Source organism: Rhincodon typus, chromosome 7 (assembly GCF_021869965.1).
Source record: "Rhincodon typus isolate 14 chromosome 7, sRhiTyp1.1, whole genome shotgun sequence".
Taxonomy (NCBI): domain Eukaryota; kingdom Metazoa; phylum Chordata; class Chondrichthyes; order Orectolobiformes; family Rhincodontidae; genus Rhincodon; species Rhincodon typus.
The window spans coordinates 68,824,414-68,842,449 of NC_063338.1; the positions used below are offsets into that span (position 1 = coordinate 68,824,414).

Consider the following 18,036-nt stretch of genomic DNA (forward strand, 5'->3'; position numbering starts at 1 on the left):
GCTGACGTTTCGGGTCTAGACCCTTCCTGAAACGTCAGCTTTCCTGCTCCTCTGATGCTGCTTGGCCTGCTGTGTTCATCCAGCTCTACACCTTGTTATCTCAGATTCTCCAGCATCAGCAGTTCCTACTATCTCCATTACATAATATCTTTCTAAACTAAAAACCTTTTGTCTTTACAAGGTCTGTATCTGTCCATTTCCTGCCTATTCATGCATTTGTCAAGATGCCTCTTAAACATCTTAAACATTGTATCTGCCTGCACCACCTCCGCTGGCGGCACATACCACCCTCTATGTAAAAAAAACTTGTTCCTCTCAACTCCTTTAAACTTACCCCCTTTTTACCTCAAAGCTGTGTCCCCTAGTAATTGACATTTCTGCCCTGGGAAAAAGACTCTGACTATTCATGCTATCCACATAATTTTGTAAATTTCTGTCAGGTTGTCCCTCATTCTTGATGTTCAAGTGGAAGCAAACCACGTTTGCCCAATCTCTCCTCATAGTTAATATTCTGGGCAACATCCTGATAAATCTCACTAGCCTGTAATTTCCTGGATTATCTGAGTTGGCTGTCTTAAACAAAGGAACAACTTTGGCTATTTTCCAGTCCTCTGAGATGCCTTCTGTGATTAAAGAGGATACAAAGATTATGTACAAGACCTCAGAAATTTCCTCACCTGCCTCCCTTAGCATTCTGCGATAGATCGCATCAGGTCCTGGCGACTTGTCTAACCTAATGCTTTTTAAAACATCCAACACTTACCTCCTTTTTTCTATCAACAAGCCCCAGAAAATCAACATCCCCCTCCCGTGACTCGCCATCCTCCATATCCTTCTTCTTTGTGGATACCAATGCAAAGTATTTGTTGAGGACATTGCCCATATCCTCTATCTGTACACAAAAATTCTCTCATTTGTCCTTGAGTGGACATACCCTTTCCCTAGCTACCCTCTTGCTTCTTATGTACATATAAAATGCCTTGGGATTTTCCTTAATCCTGTTTACGAAAGACATTTCATGACTCCTTTTAGCCCTCCTTATTTCTTGTACGAGTTCTTTCCTGCTAGCTTTGCATTCTTTGAGTGCTCTGTCTGTCATCAGTTTCTTAAAACTTATGTATGCCCCCTTTCATTTTTGACAGAATAAACCCAGAAAATCATATGTCTTATTTATTATGCATATGTAACCATGTTCTCTAAGAATAGATTCTTCTCTGACATTTTTCTTGATGTCAATGTGCTAAACACACAGAAGGTAGAAAGCCTCATTTGTATATAAGAACTCAATATCTAAGCACATCAATTTAACACATCTCAGAGGTTGATAAAAATCACTAACGTATTCTGTCATCACTATTGATGGCTGGTTGATTTCACATTTGAATTAGTGGTGCTGGGTTTAAACAGTCACTAGGTGGGCTCTGCGCTAGTGTTCCTACCTCTGGGCAAAGGGGCCTAGGTTCAAATCCCATGTGTTCCAGAGGTGTGAACAGGTTGATTTAATATATCTACATTGTTGCTCATTTATATGCCCCATTTCTGCTATCGTCCTGACTGCATTTTCACTTCCTATGATACTTATCTTGCATATCATCCATATTGGTGCTTTTATTGGAATAAAATCTGTGTAAACAACATGTCTATTAACTCATGATTGATGCTTAAATTGTTTCTTGTTTATATTAACATACCAAAAATAGAAATTTGTAAATTGAACCCGAAGATGGTTCACTTTGGCTTTAGTTGTTTGCTTTATTGTTCTAGGTGGTACGGTCAACCCTTCATTCAGGAGGCGCCCATACAGTAAATCAAGGGCAGCCTCTGATATCAGACTAGCGCTTAGGCACAATCGCTCATCTGTTCAAGGCAGTCAGGGTCAGGTTTCTGTCCTCAAAGGGGTTGGGGAGCCGAATGTCAGACATCCCGCCATATGTCTTCGCTCTGTCTATCATGAGTTGTTTTATCCTGGAATGACTAAAAGGGAGGAATTGAGTGAGACAAGGTGGGTGGGCACAGCTATTAGTGCAGGTGCAGGGGGAGGAAAAGTGGAGAGATGTGCTGTGTGAGTGAGCAGGCAGTGAAGAGGGCATGGAGCGTTAGTGACATGGGTAGGAGTGAGTGAGGGAAGATGTTGCAGGCAAAAGTGACAGTAACAGAGCATGAGCCTTGGTGGGAAATGTTGTGATTATGAGATAGCAGGGAGAAGATGGTGGCACTTTCACTAGCAGAACTGCTAGTGCTTAGGTTTTATCCAGATAATGGAACTGCACTAACCAGGGTGGCAATTTTGGACCACATTGCTAGGGTCTGGTGTCATGGTCTTTTCTGCTGGTATTATGGGAAGAAAATGTCCGGCCTCTTCACCACCCCATCCACCATCTCCTCCAATTCCTCCCAACCTGCTATGTTTGGAGGTAAAGTCACAACCTGTGCAGGACAGAGCCAGACTGACAGTGCTTGACTGAATGCAAAACAGCCTTTTAAAGATGGCACTGGCAGTAGGAATCCTGAGATATCCCAGCAGTGGCAAGTGCTTCTGGTTACGGTGAGTAGGAGAATCAGGCTAGCATCAGATGAGAGGGTCTGTTACAGGGATACGGAAGACATACATTTGGGATAACATCTTCAGAAAACATGAATCCTCACAGAGAGAAATCCTCCATGAAATTCAACAAAAAGTGCCACTTTGCCAAAATATGCTGATATTCAGCTCCAGGTGTCTCTAAATTGGATAGTCTGTATAAATATCAAAGAAAACTTGCCACCATTTTGCTTTAAAATCTCACTTATCAACAGTATCGACTAAACTTGTAAAATGATGTCAGCCAGCTGTTTGGGGAGTGGATTGCATGTAATTCAAAGACCACTGATATCCTACATAAATCAAATAGCTTAGAGACTGTTTCTTCAGTGACAAAGGCAATGTTATCCTTTCTTAAAATGCTGTCCATAATAGTAGCATAAAACATAGCATGAGGGACACTTAGCCTTCAACATTCACAGTCATATAGATCTAAAATCTGCAATGAACAATTTGGGTTTTAATTGCTAGGTGGTCAGGTCAACCAAGAAACAAGCCTGCATGTTAAATATCAAACCATTGATCTAAATGTTGCAATTAGTAGTGAATCAATGGGATTTACCTTGAAGGAAGCTATTGTAGAGACCTTTTTTTTTAATTTTTCTGTATTTTGCTTGTGGACTGACAAGGTGAAAGGACTGTTTTAAAAACCAAGATGGTTTATTGGATTACTGCATTTTGTAAAAGCTATTGTAAGTGCACTTTAGTCAGCTATTTCATCAATCAGTATGGGTGGGCTTACTGTGGATGAGCTCAAGTCAGGAGACGTATAAGAAGGGAGATTTAGTCAGCCACAAGTAGCTGATTGCTTTGTTGAGTTCTGACCAGTTGTTGATGCTAAATGCGTCTGTCTGCGAACAACTATGTGACAGGCTCTCAGGTAACTGCACAGCTGTGAGTGAATGGTCTAGCCAGTAGTCGCTCAGACCTCTGTAAGGCAAGATCTGTTCCTTCCTTTGTGGTAAAAATTGCTAAAGTTTGAAGAGGGGCACTTTATTTTCCCTCACCAGATATTGAAAGCTGTAGCTTTTAAGCAGTAAATCAGATGCTTGAACCAGTTACACTGTGCCTCCTGCAAGCAAGTGGAAGTACCTGAAGAAGAGAGGTTAAGGAGCAACAAGTCCTGGCAAGCCAAAAGAAGCAGTTCAGCAAATGCTTTGGACTGTCTTTCCAGTTTGTCCCTTCACCCATAACACCAATGCTTTGTTGTCCATCTCTGACTGTCTATGTGCATATCTATTGGTTACCTTTAAGGGAATTAGGGTTTTAACTTGTAGTTTATATGTCAACAGTTCATAGTAACTTAAAAGGGTGCAGAAAAGATTTACAAGAATGTTGCTGAGGGTTGAAGGGTTTGAGCTATAGGGAGAGGCTGAATAGGCTGGGGCTATTTTCCCTGGAGGGTCAGAGATTGAGGGATGACCTTATAGAGGTTTATAAAATAATGAGTGGCATAGATCGGGTGAATAGCTAAGGTCTTTTTTCCCAGGGTAGGGGCATCTAAAACTAGAGAGCATAGGTTTAAAGTGAGAAGGGAAAGATTTAACAGGGATCTAAGGGGCAACTTTTTCACACAGAGGGTGGTGCATGTTTGGAATGAACTGCAGATGAAGTGGTGGAGGCTGGTACAGTAATAAGATTTGAAAAGTATCCAGATGGATACATGAATTGGAAGGGTTAAAAGGGATATAGGCCAAACACTGGCAAATGGGACTAGATTAGTTTAGGATATCTGGTCGACATGGACAGGTTGGTCTGAAGAGTCTGTTTCCATATTGTACAACTCAATGGCTATTTATGTGTAATGGATATTAATTTTTGTTTAGTGCAGATATATGGACTGTGCTTTCTATCAGCCTGGACCTAAAAAGACAGATAAGTTGGGGGAATTTTGTGAACTTTGATAAAATCTTTAAACTCTGTGGTAATTCTGGAAAAGCCAGGGCTTAATCTTCAGCATAATACCCAGTGAGGTATGACACTACCCACAGACATCTAGTGATCTTCATGATATGGCTTTCCCCTCTTTGAATGGCAGTTTAGCAACAAGTCAAGAGATGAGTTGATGTGTCACAGCAGTGGTGTCAGCAAGCAAGCAGGCAATCAAGCAAACAGAAATAGTAACGCACCGAGAAACCTAGAAGTTAAGAACAGTTAAAGTCCTACACTCCTACCTCCATTTATTTACAATAGCTTATACAAGAAAATTCAGACTTCTTGAAAATATATGCTAAAATAAAGATACACAGACCTTAAAAGCAAAACATTTTCTAAAATATGTGAAATTTTTAATCAATGCCAACAAGTTTGACTTCCAACATCAAAAGAATAGCTTTTCGGGGGCATTGATGGCTTTTAGCAATAATTGGGAAGTTTGTATTTCGTTAAATTCAGTTTCACTTTATTCAACAAAGTGCAATATTTTCCAGTGTTTTAGCGATGTATGATGTATGAGTGGAAATTCTAATCAATCCATATTTGCAATAAGGATTGCAGTCTGTTGGAACTTTCTCAGCATATTTTATGAATGAATGCAAACTCACTGACAACAGCTTCTGGATTTCCGTGTTGTTCTGCACATGTCCAAACTCTGAAAAATGCTGTTGGTTTAAATGGTGAATGCAGATGTGCAAAATCCAGGCCATTACAATCAAAATGCTTGGTTTTCAGATTTAATATAATCATTAGCTATTGTTAATATTCTAATTATTTTCTGACTTCGTTTGTATGTTTTGAAAGTAACAACTATGTCCAAATTTGCTTTAATACATATGTATTCCAACATCAAACCCATTTGACATGCTGCCTAGTATGAAAATCATTCATTTACTTTTTTAGGTCGAATGAAGCGTGATAGGCATGTACTACAAAAGACCCATGGAGAGGGAAGACCCTGTTCCTCTCAGCTAGTTCAATACCGACCTTGCCTTATTAAGCCATGTTATAGCTGGGAGTTTGGTGAATGGTCTGCATGTAAAGTTGAGGTAAGATTCTCACATTTTTATAGCTTGTCTCAGGACTGCAAAACTATTTTGTGCAGGTATACATGGTTGCAGTCTGACCAATGTAAACTGTTGCTGAAAAGAGGAAGGATATTAACAGTTAAAGGATCAAAGTAAAGACTTTTTTATTCATTTAGGCTGAAGCTATCCCTTCTTTTACAAAATCCACACCACTTGGCATTATTTTTTTGCTGAAAAGTGCAAGCTTGAGACGTCTGTGTGACTGATGCTAGTTACCTGCCTTGATTGGCAGGAAATTAAACTTATAAGAGGCATTCAAAATATCAATCTTTGTTTTGTAGTTACCTCTCCTCATCTTCTTTTGAGAATTAATTGCTTTACATCAGCATGGCATTTCTTTCACAAGAACCAATCAGTAAACAAATGGATGTCACCAAAGGAGATCCTATTTTCCTTTGTGAGTCAAGAACTCAACATTCCACTGGAACCAATAGATTGATGGATGGATGAAGGAGAGTGCCCAAACGTGGGAGCATTCTGTTAATGTGCAAAAGTTTAAACCAGTAACAGTTAAAATTTCCAAACCCCTAATTAAATATTTTGCATGAGATTTTACTTTGATCATGGAAAGGAGAATATAGATGAACTGAAAAAGTCTGGAACAAGTGTCAGAGATAGAATCATAGAATCCCTAGAGTGTGGAAGCAGGCTATTTGGCCCATCAAGTCCATACTGACTCTCCGAGCAGCATCCCACCCAGATCCACTCCCCTATCCTACCCCTGTAAACCTGCATTCCCCATGGCTAATCCATCTAGCTTGATGTGGAGGTGCTGGTGTTGGACTGGAATGGACAAGGTCAGAAATCACATGACACCAGGTTGGACCTGTTGGACTGTAACCTGGTGTCATGTGATTTCTGACCTTGACACCTAGCTTGCACATTCCTGTACACTATGGGCAATTTAGCACAGCCAATTCACCTCACCTGCACATTTTTAGATTGTGAGAGGAAACCGGAGCACCCGTAGGAAATCCACGCATACACGGGCAGAATATGCAAACTCCACACAATCATCTAAGAGTAGAAACAAACCCAGGTCTTTGGTGATGTAAGGCAGCAGTACTAACCACTGAGCCACCATGCTGGGCTGATTAGATACAGATAACTGTAGAAACATAACTAATTTTGAAATAATTCAAATTTTGTACTCAATGCACCAATTACCTGATGATATATACGCTTGACTGTTGAAAAATATCAGAGATTAAATAACAGAAGCTCTGGCCACAATTTCACAATTCTTCTACAAGTTAAAATTTGCATTGTTTGAATAATTTTTACTCAGAATTTTTGCTGGAACATATATTTTCACTAATTAAAAAGGGATACCCACAATTTCTTAACTTGATTTTGGATTTGAACACAGTTAGTTAAAGCCATAAAATGTTCTTTGGCATTTTGAGTTTTGTAAAAAAAGTGCATGGAGCAGAAGTGTAAAAATTTAATGGCAGGGATATCTACATGAAGAGGTAAGGAATGGATATCAGGCCTGAAAGCAGGAATAATGAAGACTTAAGGGTGGCCTTGCATTTCATTGATGGCTCCAGGCTTCTCAGGAAAGTCAGAAGGCCTTGTTCCACAGGGCAGAAGGAGGACACCTAAACAAGCAAGCCTTGTCGAAGGTCATAAGGAAGATCAATGACCATGGATTCATTGGGAGAAACTCAAAGCCAGAAGTACTTCAATGACCATCTTCACTACACCAGAGTGAGTACTCTGCAGCATGGTTCCCTTATTAAGTAAGGCCAACCATGTCAGTGGTAATTGAGTGAGACTGCACTATATCCAGTGGAAGAAATAGATGCTGCTCAGGCAAGTGATAAAAGTCTGGCTATTTTGCAATGTCATTTCTGGGGCCAGATGTCAGATGCTTTCAAGTGGGACCAAAACGAAGAGGTCAGATGCCAGCTGTTCAAGTGTTGTTCCTGTTATTTTGGGATGATTGACATTCTTCTTCATGGCATTCTGAAACAACTGATATTCCTCTTCTTTGTTTCTTCAGGAGATGAGGGTTCACAATGGGAAATAAAGGAGCCAGATTGATGGCAGAGTGCCATTTCTCACCTACTAATGCCGTTGGAGGAGGATGGTCTGGAACTGGCAGGGTAGCATGCTGTCTGCTCCATTGCAGATGGAAAAGCAGGGCTGCAGGCAGGAGAGGGTCTGTACCCTAATGATTAGGCATGAGGACACCTTCGATGAACACAAGGGATCGTGTTCCTGTGTTCTCCATTGTAATTGGATTGCTCAGAACTCAAGCCAATTCTAGAGAGTTACATTTGGAAGTGTAGAACCCTATGATCTTTCTGTTTTCTCATGCAAGTCAATCACATGAAATGAAAATTGGCATTTCCGGGGCACAGTTATTTAAATCTCAGAAAGTGGAGGAGGAAAGTGCCTCAGAGGGTACACAGCCACATCATTCCTTTGCACTCTCTACTAGTTCAGATACCCTTTCACTGGTGGGTGTGTGCTTGAGCTTAGGTTTAAGGTTAAAAACTTGTGAGAACATCACAAGCTCAGGAGCAGCCGACAGTAGACTGAGAAAGACATGGCCACTGACATTTGGAAGGCTGTGAGAGGCCAGGCCCTTGCTGAGCCCAGGCTGATGATGTTCCTGTGAGGTTGTTAGTAAAGCAATAGAAGCTGGAAATTCAGCATCTATTGTACCTGTGCAGGAGCTGTAAAGAATGCCTGGTGACGGCTATCCTCAAACAATCAGAGTGTGACCACCAAGTCCTTTCAGGTCATTGGGCAGCTAAGTTAACAGCCTTCCTCTATTGCAAATGGCAGGGAAAGGGAATCACAACATAGCAGCACTCCTAAAAGAGTACAAAACACACTAGATGGACCATGGCTTCCTGAATGAATAAATGCTTGAGGCACATATGTGTGCACCATTGTTTGTAATAAAGGCGTTAGTCATTTTCTCAACATTTACATCTACTACTGAATTCCCTTTGGAATCCAAAATGTATCAAAGTCATGACCAATGTCAGCTTCAGGAAGGCTAACCAAGACATCCATTAGTACTGTGATCTAACCAGTCAGACTAAGTGAGCCAAAGGATTCAAAGTCATTGGTGCAGTCCCCCAGATGCAAGATGTGATAGACCCCATACATGTAGCCATTGTGGATCCCACAGTTTAGCCAGTAGACTTTATTTACAAAGGCATTCCATTCCATCTTTGTGAAACTGGAGAGAAACCACAGTTACTATATCCTGCACATGTGTGCTCAGTTCCCTGGCCCTCTACAAAGTGAGGATAGGGAATTAATTAGAGATAATAAGGAAATGATAGAAGAAATGAACAAATATTTTGCTTTATAAAAACCAAAAGAACAGCAGATGCTGGAAATCAGAACCAAAAACAGAAATTGCTGGAAAAAGCTTAACAGGCCTGGCAGCATCTGTGGAGACAAATCAGAGTAAATGTTTCGGGTCCAGTTATCCTTCTTCAGAACTTCCTCAGAATATAAATATCTTGCCTTGGTTTTCACTACAGAATCTGAAAATTATTCCAGCAATACCTGTAACTCAGAAGGTGGAAGGGAGAAAGGAGGTTACAATCACATGGAAAGTGATACTAGGTAAACTATAAAATGTCAGGTCTTTGGGTCTAGATGGACTTCATTATAGAGTAGCTAATGAGCTAGTAGATGCATTGGTGTTAATTTTCCAAGGTTCCCTTTATCAGGAAAGATCCCATAGATTGAAAAGTAGCAAAGATAATTGCCCTATTTAAGAAAGATGGAAGCACAAAATAAGAAACTACAGGCCAGTTAGCTTAACATCAATGCTGATGCCAGGCAGCATCAGAGGAGCAGGAAAGCTGACGTTTTGTGTTGGGACCCTTCTTCAGAAATAGGGAGGGGGAAGGGAGCTCTGAAATTGATAGAGAGAGGAGGGGTGGGGCTGGGGAAGATAGGTGGGATGGTGATAGGTGAGTGCAGGTGGGCAGTGGTGGGGATTGGTCAGTGAGGTGGGAGGAGTGGATAGGTGGGAGAGAAGACAGACAGGTCAAAGAGGTGGGGATGAGAGGGAGGGTTGGTCATGGGATGAGGCCGGGGGTGGAGAGATTTTGAAACAAGTAAAGTCCACATTGAGACCATTGGGTTTCCGAGTGGCGTCATTGTGACACTGGAGGAGGCCCAGGATGGACATGTAGGAGGGTGAAGGGGAGTTGAAGTGGTTCACGACTGGAACGTGTTGTCATTTGTCGTGAACAGAACGCAGGTGCTGTACAAAGTGGTCTCCAACCCTCTACTTGGTCTCACCGACGTAGAGGAGGCCACATCGGGAGCAGCAGATGCAGCAGAGGTTGCAGGGAAAGGGCCAGGTGTGGTGGGGCTAGTGGGGAGTGTGGAGCGGACGAGGGAGTCACAGAGAGAGCAGTCCATCCGGAAGGCAGATTGGGGTGGGGAGGGAAATATATCTTTGGTTGTGGGGTCAGATTGCAGGTGGCGGAAGTGGCGGAGAATGATACGTTGAATACGGAGGTTAGTGGGGTGATACGTGAGGACAAGGGGAATTCCGTCTTTGTTTTTGTTGCGGGGAGGGGATGTGAGGGCGGGAAATGCAAGAGATGCGGTCGAGAGCATTTCCAACCACTGAAGGGGGGATGTTGCGGTCCTTGAAATAAGAGGACACCTGGGATGTTTGGGAGTGGAATGCCCAATCTTGGGAGCAGACACAGCGGAGGCAGAGGAATTGGGAATAAGGGATTGCATTTTTGCAGGAAGGTCAGTGAGAGGAGGTGTAGTCTAGGTAGCTGTGGGAGTTGGTGGGCTTGAAACTGATATCTATTTCTTTCTGAATCTAAAAAGAAGTTCGTTTTCCCCAGCTCCAATGTATTAAACACTGGGGAGAATGAGGCACAAAGTTACCTTTACACAGTTTTTCTTCTTGAAGAAAACTGTTGTAGTTGGAAAATGTAGCCCTGAAGGATGTGGATATTTCAATGTGTTTATCTACTGATGAACTGAGGGGACCAAGCAGATGCTGGACTTGTTCTGCACTCAGTAATGCTGGGTTGAAGCAGCTTCATAGTTTACAATTGAAGCTGACATGTTAAGGACTGAATTTTAAGGGCTAGCTGCAGGTAAGAAAGCAGGGGGATGGACACCGGCCCACCTGTCACTGCCCATTTCTGCTCCCTTCATCACAATTTCACGTCCTGCAAAGAGACATTGCTATGGTCACCTGCCCTTGACTGAATTGAAGCTTCCTAGTGGACAAATAATGCCCAGTTAGGGGCCTCATTAATGGCTGGTGGAAGAGGCTGGCACTCAATGTGCAGGCTGGCAAGTTTAACTCTGCGAGCAGCTGACCAGTTAAAATGGAGATGGTGCCCCTTGCCAGGCTCCAATCAGAGGTCCCTTCCTTCGGTTTTGCCTCTTCGTGTATACCTAACTGCCCCCTTCACTGATTCCCTTTCCAACATTCATCCTCCCTCGCCAGAGTCTGATAGTTTGGCTCCAATCAGATCCTGGATTTACTTGAATATCCAGGTCAATGCTCAATGTCATTTTTATAGCCTAGGTGCAGCACTGCCACTGGCCACTTGGTCAACATTACCAATGTGTAGAGTTTCAGGCCTCTGAGAGGTTAACAGTTCTATTATATGATGCTTCCTCTTGGAGACAGACAGAAGTGCTATCTCACACTACTTAAAGAGCCTTTGCCTGCAAAATTAAAGTTGGATGCAGCAGCTCAACAAAGGCACGTCCACCTTCGATATTCATACTGTGGTGTGGTGAGCCTGTCCTAGTGTGAAATCCAGCTGTAAGACCACATGCCTGTAGGGGAGGAAGGCCATATTGAAATTCCAGCAGGAAAAGGCATGATTCAGAAGCCACATATTTGCAATAATTTGAACAAAAAGAATTAAATAGAAACTTTAGAAAAATTCTTGACATAGAAGATGACTAAAATGTGGAATTCTTTGCTGCCAGAATTGAAGCAACATTTGCAGGTTGTACCAAATTGAATTCTATAGTTGTTTGACATAGAGAAATGTTGTAGGCAAGAAGGAGTATGAGGTTTGATAGCGGAATGTTTTTGAAGGAAGGCACTGGCATATACTTGTTGCATTAGGTGGCTTGTTCCTGTGCAAAAGCATTTGATAGATCTACAAACCTGTAGAGGAGGGGAGAAAATTGCCAAGACAATGGAGGAGTATAAGATCGGTTAAATTTAATCAAAAGGCAAGCAGGATCTGAACAGCAATTCTTTCATCAAGAATAGTCAATAAAAAAGCACTTAAATTGGGAAGGTTTTGATTTTTTTGTTCACCGGCTTGTGGCTCACAGTATATCATGTAAGTTTTCATTTCTTGTAATGATTTCAATGGTTAGTCGATATGACAAAAAGATGAGATTATTTCAGCAACAGTTTGGAAGTGATTTGATCTGAAAGAACTGATGGATTCAGGTGGGATGAGAAGTTCATATGTGCAAAGTTTCAAATGTCTCCAACTTAAATAAAAGCAAAGTAATACAGATTTTCGAGACCTAAAATAAAAACAGAAACGCTGAAGAAACTCAGCAGATCTGGCAACCTTTGTGGAGAGAGAAATAAAATTAATGTTAATTTGACAGCAGAACGCAAAGAAAAATCGTAATAACTTGAAATGTTAACTCTGCTTCTCTTTCCACAGATCCTGTCAGACCAGCTGAGTTTCTCCAGAAATTTCTGTTTTGTGAATCTATCTCATCTTGGCTGTTTGGCAGATCTTCAGTGAAACAGGCAGCTGTAAGGAAGTGAAATGGGTTAGCCCCATTAAGAGGTCTTCATAGAAGCAGCAGTATGACTCTATCCTTCACACCCTGCAAACTAAGCTGCTTCTATTTCCACAATTACAAACTGCACTCAACCTGCCCATCCTTGGCAATTCTGATCTCACCACATGTCTGTGTTTTCCCTTACCCCACACGTTCACACTATTTTCACCCCGCCCCCACCAGAGATGACCTTTCTTTTTCAACCGTACTTCTGCTTCCACATGTCCCCCTCCCCATGAACTTACCTCACCATTATACCCTTGATCCTGCATAACTTCTACTTACCTTTCCCATCTTCCCAACTGACAATACTCAAGTGACCTTTCCTCCTTAGGTCATGCTGTTTTCCCATTTCCCATCAGCCATACTGTTTCCCTGACCACTACCTCTCCCTGACCTTGATCTTCACCCCTCTACAACGCTAACCATGAACTATTTCCCCCACCCCCTAACAAATCTCTCCTCTTCCATGACCACTATCTTGAGCCTCAACCAGAATCTTATCTCCAAAAGTGATCTCCCCTCATCCTCACTCCTATCCTCATGTTTGCTCCACAACCAAGGCCTTGTTATACAAGTATTTCCATTTTGACAGAGAATCAATGTGTTAATCAGACTGTCCGTCAGACTGGAAATCTATGGGAAAAACATAAAACATGTCTGAAAATTTAAAAACTTCAGATTTCCAATTTAGAGCTCCTCCAATCTTGCCTCCTCACCTCCCTGTGAATAATGTGGTCATTATCTCTGAAAATATTTCATTCAGATGCAGCAGTAATAACAACTACCTGCATTCATATGCCACCTTCAAAATAACCAAATGATCGAGGTGTTTCACAGAAGCATATTCGATATTGGAACAGATACTAAAAGCTTAAGTTTTTAAAGGGGTAATTAAGGAGGCTAAAGAGGTAGAAAGGTGTAGAGAGGTAGTTCTTGATGTTAGAGTGTAGGAATTAAAATCACAGTTGCCAATGTGGAGCAATTAAAATCAGAACTGCGTAAGGCCTAGTGATATTGTTGCTAATGTCATAATCCAGGAAACTGGGTTCAAATCCCACCAGGACTAATGGTGGATTTTGAATTCAGGAGAAAATCTGAAATTAAAAATCTAATAAAGAACAAAGAGCAAAGAAAATTACAGCACAGGAACAGGCCCTTCGGCCCTCCAAGCCTGCGCTGATCCAGATCCTCTATCTAAACCTGTCGCCTATTTTCTAAGGATCTGTATCCCTCTGCTCCCTGCCCATTTATGTATCTGTCTAGATACATCTTAAATGATGCTATTGTGCCCGCCTCTACCACCTCCGCTGGCAACGCGTTCCAGGCATTCACCACCATCTGTGTAATTAACTTTCCACGCATATCTCCCTTAAACTTTTCTCCTCACACCTGGAAATCATGACCCCTAGTAATTGAGTCCCCCACTCTGGTAAAAAGCTTCTTGCTATCCATCCTGTCTATACCTCTCATGATTTTGTAGACCTCAATCAGGTCCCCCTCAACCTCCGTCTTTCTAATGTAAATAATCCTAATCTACTCAACCTCTCTTCATAGCTAGCGCCCTCCATACCAGGCAACATCCTGGTGAACCTCCTCTGCACCCTCTCCAAAGCATCCGCATCCTTTTGATAATGTGGCGACCAGAACTGTACGCAGTATTCCAAATGTGGTCGAACCAAAGTCCTATACAACTGTAACATGATCCGCCAACTCTTGTACTCAATACCCCGTCCGATGAATGAAAGCATGCCGTATGCCTTCTTGACCATTCTATCGACTTGTGTTGCCACCTTTAGGGTACAATGGACCTGAATACCCAGATCTCTGTGCATCAATTTTCCCCAGGGCTTTTCCATTTACCGTATAGTTCGCTCTTGAATTGGATCTTCCAAAATGCATCACCTCGCATTTGCCTGAATTGAACTCCACCTGCCATTTCTCTGCCCAACTCTCCAATCTATCTATATTCTGCTGCATTCTCCGACAGTCCCCTTCACTATCTGCTACTCCACCAATCTTAGTGTCATCTGCAAACTTGCTAATCAGACCATCTACACCTTCCTCCAGATCATTTATGTATATCACAAACAGCAGTTGTCCCAACACGGATTCCTGTGGAACACCGCTGGTCACAGTTCTCCATTTTAAGAAACTCCCTTCCACTACAACTGTCTGTCTCCTGTTGCCTAGCCAGTTCTCTATCCATCTAGCTAGTACACCCTGGACCCCATGTGACTTCACTTTCTCCATCAGCCTACCATGGGGAACCTTATCAACCCCCTTACTGAAGTCCACGTATATGACATCCACAGACCTTCCCTCATCTATCAACTTTGTCACTTCCTCAAAGAATTCTATCAAGTTGGTAAGACATGATTTTTTTTTTCAAAAGCCATCTAATGATGACCATGAAGCGATTGTCAATTGCTTTAAAACCTAAATGATTCACTAATGCCCTCAGGAAACTTTCCCTTTAGGGAAGGATAGATCGCCAAGTGTGGCCGAACTGTAGCTCCAGACCCACAAAAAATGTGTATGGCTCTTAAGTGCCTTCTCGAATGGCATTAGTAGGTCTAGTAAGTCACTCCGGATGAAGATTTTGGAGGGCTGTGAAACTGGATGGGTTTAAGAGATGGAGGTAAACAAGGCCACAAAGAAGATAGGGGTTAGGATTGTGGTTAGCAGTGCTGCCTCAGAGTGCAAGGGACCTGGATTTGTTTCCAGCTTTGGGTGACTGTCTGTTTGGAGTTTTCGTGTTCTCCCTGTGTCTGTGCAGATTTCTGTTGGGTGCTTGGTCACCTCCCATAGTCCAAAGATGCATAGGTTGGGTGGATTTCTAAATTGGCCTGTAGTGTAATGTGGGGTTACAGGGATGGGGTGATGGGGTGGGTTTGATTGGGATGCTCTTTGGATGGTTAGTGCAGGCTTGATGGGCCAAATGGCCTCTATCTGCACTGTAGAGATGCTATGTACTGTGAATACTGTTTATCTGTCGTACCAGTTTAATGTGAATGTAGTTTAATGTAAATATGAGTTTAATGTGAATGTCTATGCCAACATAATGATTATGTTATTTGATTGATAAGGAAATGGAGGCATGCTGTCAGATCCTACTATTTCAGGTGATGGAGTTTATTCACTAATTTAAATGAAATCTGGAATTTTATGCAGGTTGCAAATATAGCCTGGATAGGCTGGAACATTTTTCACTGACTGTAGGAGGTTGAGGGGCTAACCTTATAGAGGTTTATGAAATCATGAGGGGCATAAATAAGGTGAATAGCCAAGGACTTTTAACAGATGTGTGTGAGTTCAAAACTAGAGGGGAAATTTTTAAGTTAAGAGAAGAAAGTTTTAAAAAGGACAAGAGGTGAAACCTTTTTACACAGAGAGTGGCTCGTATGTCAAATAAACTGCCAGAAGAAGTGATGGATGCAGGTACAGTTACAACATTTGAAAAAAAACCCAAAAGAACTGCGGATGCTGTCAATCAGAGACAAAAATAGAAATTGCTGGAAAAGCTCAACAGGTCTGGCAGCATCTTGTTCTGAGGAAGGGTCAGTCAACCCGAAACTCTAACTCTGATTTCTCTCCACAGATGCTGCCAGACCTGCTGAGCTTCTCCAACAACATTTAAAAGACATTGGATAAGTATATGAATGGGAAAGGTTTGGAGGGAGATTGGCCAAACACAAGTAGGTGGGGCCAGTGTAATTTGGGAAGATGTTCAAAGTGAACCAGTTGGATCAAAGGGTCTGTTTCCATGCTGTATGATTCTATGTTCATTAATGTGAAGCAGCCTGATATCCTTAGACTAGTGTTTCCCAAACGTTTCCCTGGTGTGATCCCATTTTAATGCCTCAGACTTTGTGTGACCTTGCAGGTAGAAGGGTGTGTGGTTAGCTCCTGAGTGAGGGCAGTAGGGTAGAGAATTTCAGTCTTGAGGGAATTGTTTAAACTGCAGGATTTTATTCAGAAGAACAAACTACTAACATTTTACAGGGTTTTTTTGGAGTAGTGATCAAGCCTTAAAGTCCTGTGTGTTAAGTTGTGCCCATGAATACAATAAGGGACAAGGATTTAAAGGGGCCTTGCAGCTTTTACCATTCAGTCTGAGTTCCATGGAAGTTATTGTTGTTTCAGAGGTCATGAACCCAAAAACTCATTTCACAACCCCATTGGGTGTCAATAAACTACAGTTTTAGAAGCTTTACACAATTTGACCCACATGTGGCTTCAGATCTACTTGTCCTCTGAAATGGTCAAACAAGTCACTCAGTTATTCCAGATGATGGCTCGTCATTGCCTTACCAATAGCAACTGGTAAAGGGAAATAAATGCTGGGTTTACTGGTGATGTTGACATTCTGTGAGTAAAATGATGAAAATGTTTGACATCAAGTCTGCAATTTTGAGTAGTTATTGTAATATCCTGGTAGTCTTGTTTGATAATAACTTTATTTACTTTAAAGAAGTAGATAGGTTTTTTATGTAGGAACAGTAAGTTCTCGTCAGTGTGTTCTGTTCCTTTGTGGTGCATATGTGGGAGGTTTCATGGGTGTGGTAACCTGTTTTTGGAAAGATATCAAAAATGGGGTTTTACAATTTTATTTGAACACTGGCACATGTTGTGCATTCTGAGAATGGAATGTTTTTACGTAGTTGCAGCATCAAATGCTATCAGATAGCTATTGCAGAGAATAGATCAGTTAATTTTCATCTTGAAAGATCGCTTGTACAATTGTGTGAATGCATTTCCAGCACTGGCTATCCTTATTGTCTTTATGTGTAGAGTTTGCAGTTAGTGCTCTTGACTATGTTCACCCATGGAAATATAAATTGAGTAACCAGCAGAAAAGATGGCAAGACGGTTTACAGAATCATTACGATGTTATCCGTTTCATTTTTTAATTTTAATTATATTGTACTTCACAAAATATGTCACATTTCTGACTTATTCTAGTATTTGAATGTGTTATGAGATGTTGCCATAATAGTGTAGCACAATTTTAGGACATTATAAATCACAAAATATTACATTCAGAATTTTGTTTTAATAACAAGTCAGTGCAATACTGTAAAATGTTACATTTCTATCATGCAGCCCTCTATTTTACATGAAATTCCTTGCTAATAAAGTACCATTACATTTGTCCATGTTCCTTTTTAAGCAGCATTCAATGTCATTATTCATGTTCTGCAAGTAAACTAATGATTTCAGAGAGAGACAGTTTTCCTTACAAATTACTGAGGCATTTTCTTTTTATTTTTCTTTATTTAAAACAAAATGAAAATATTGTACTTCAAATATATATAAATATAATACAATCAGCTTTCAATCCTAGGGTTACTTGCTGTTTGAGTTTTTGTTCCCCCTAATATACGGTGGAGCTTGTGACCAGCTTAAGCCACCAACCCCAAACTCACATTGTTCCCCAACCAACCAAGCAGAGAATAAGATATAAAGCCTATTTTCCTTGAATATGTTCTGATGGTTTATTGAATGGAGGCAAACATATTTTGATCCCTGGTGCCAGATATTTCTCTTGAGAGCTGGATGAACACAGCAGGCCAAGCAGCATCAGAGGAGCAGGAAGGCTGACGTTTCAGGCCTAGACCCTTCTTCAGAAATGAAGAAGGGTCT

At 41.4% G+C, this 18,036-nt stretch overlaps 1 protein-coding gene across 1 annotated transcript in view; it reads left to right on the plus strand.

Annotated features, from left to right (window-relative positions):
* Positions 1–18,036, plus strand: part of thsd7ba (thrombospondin, type I, domain containing 7Ba) — an 886,244-nt gene that overhangs the window by 736,824 nt on the left and 131,384 nt on the right. The window contains exon 22 of the mRNA XM_048599575.1: positions 5,420–5,565. Coding sequence (XP_048455532.1) covers positions 5,420–5,565 — 146 coding nt within the window. The remainder of the gene's footprint in view (positions 1–5,419; positions 5,566–18,036) is intronic.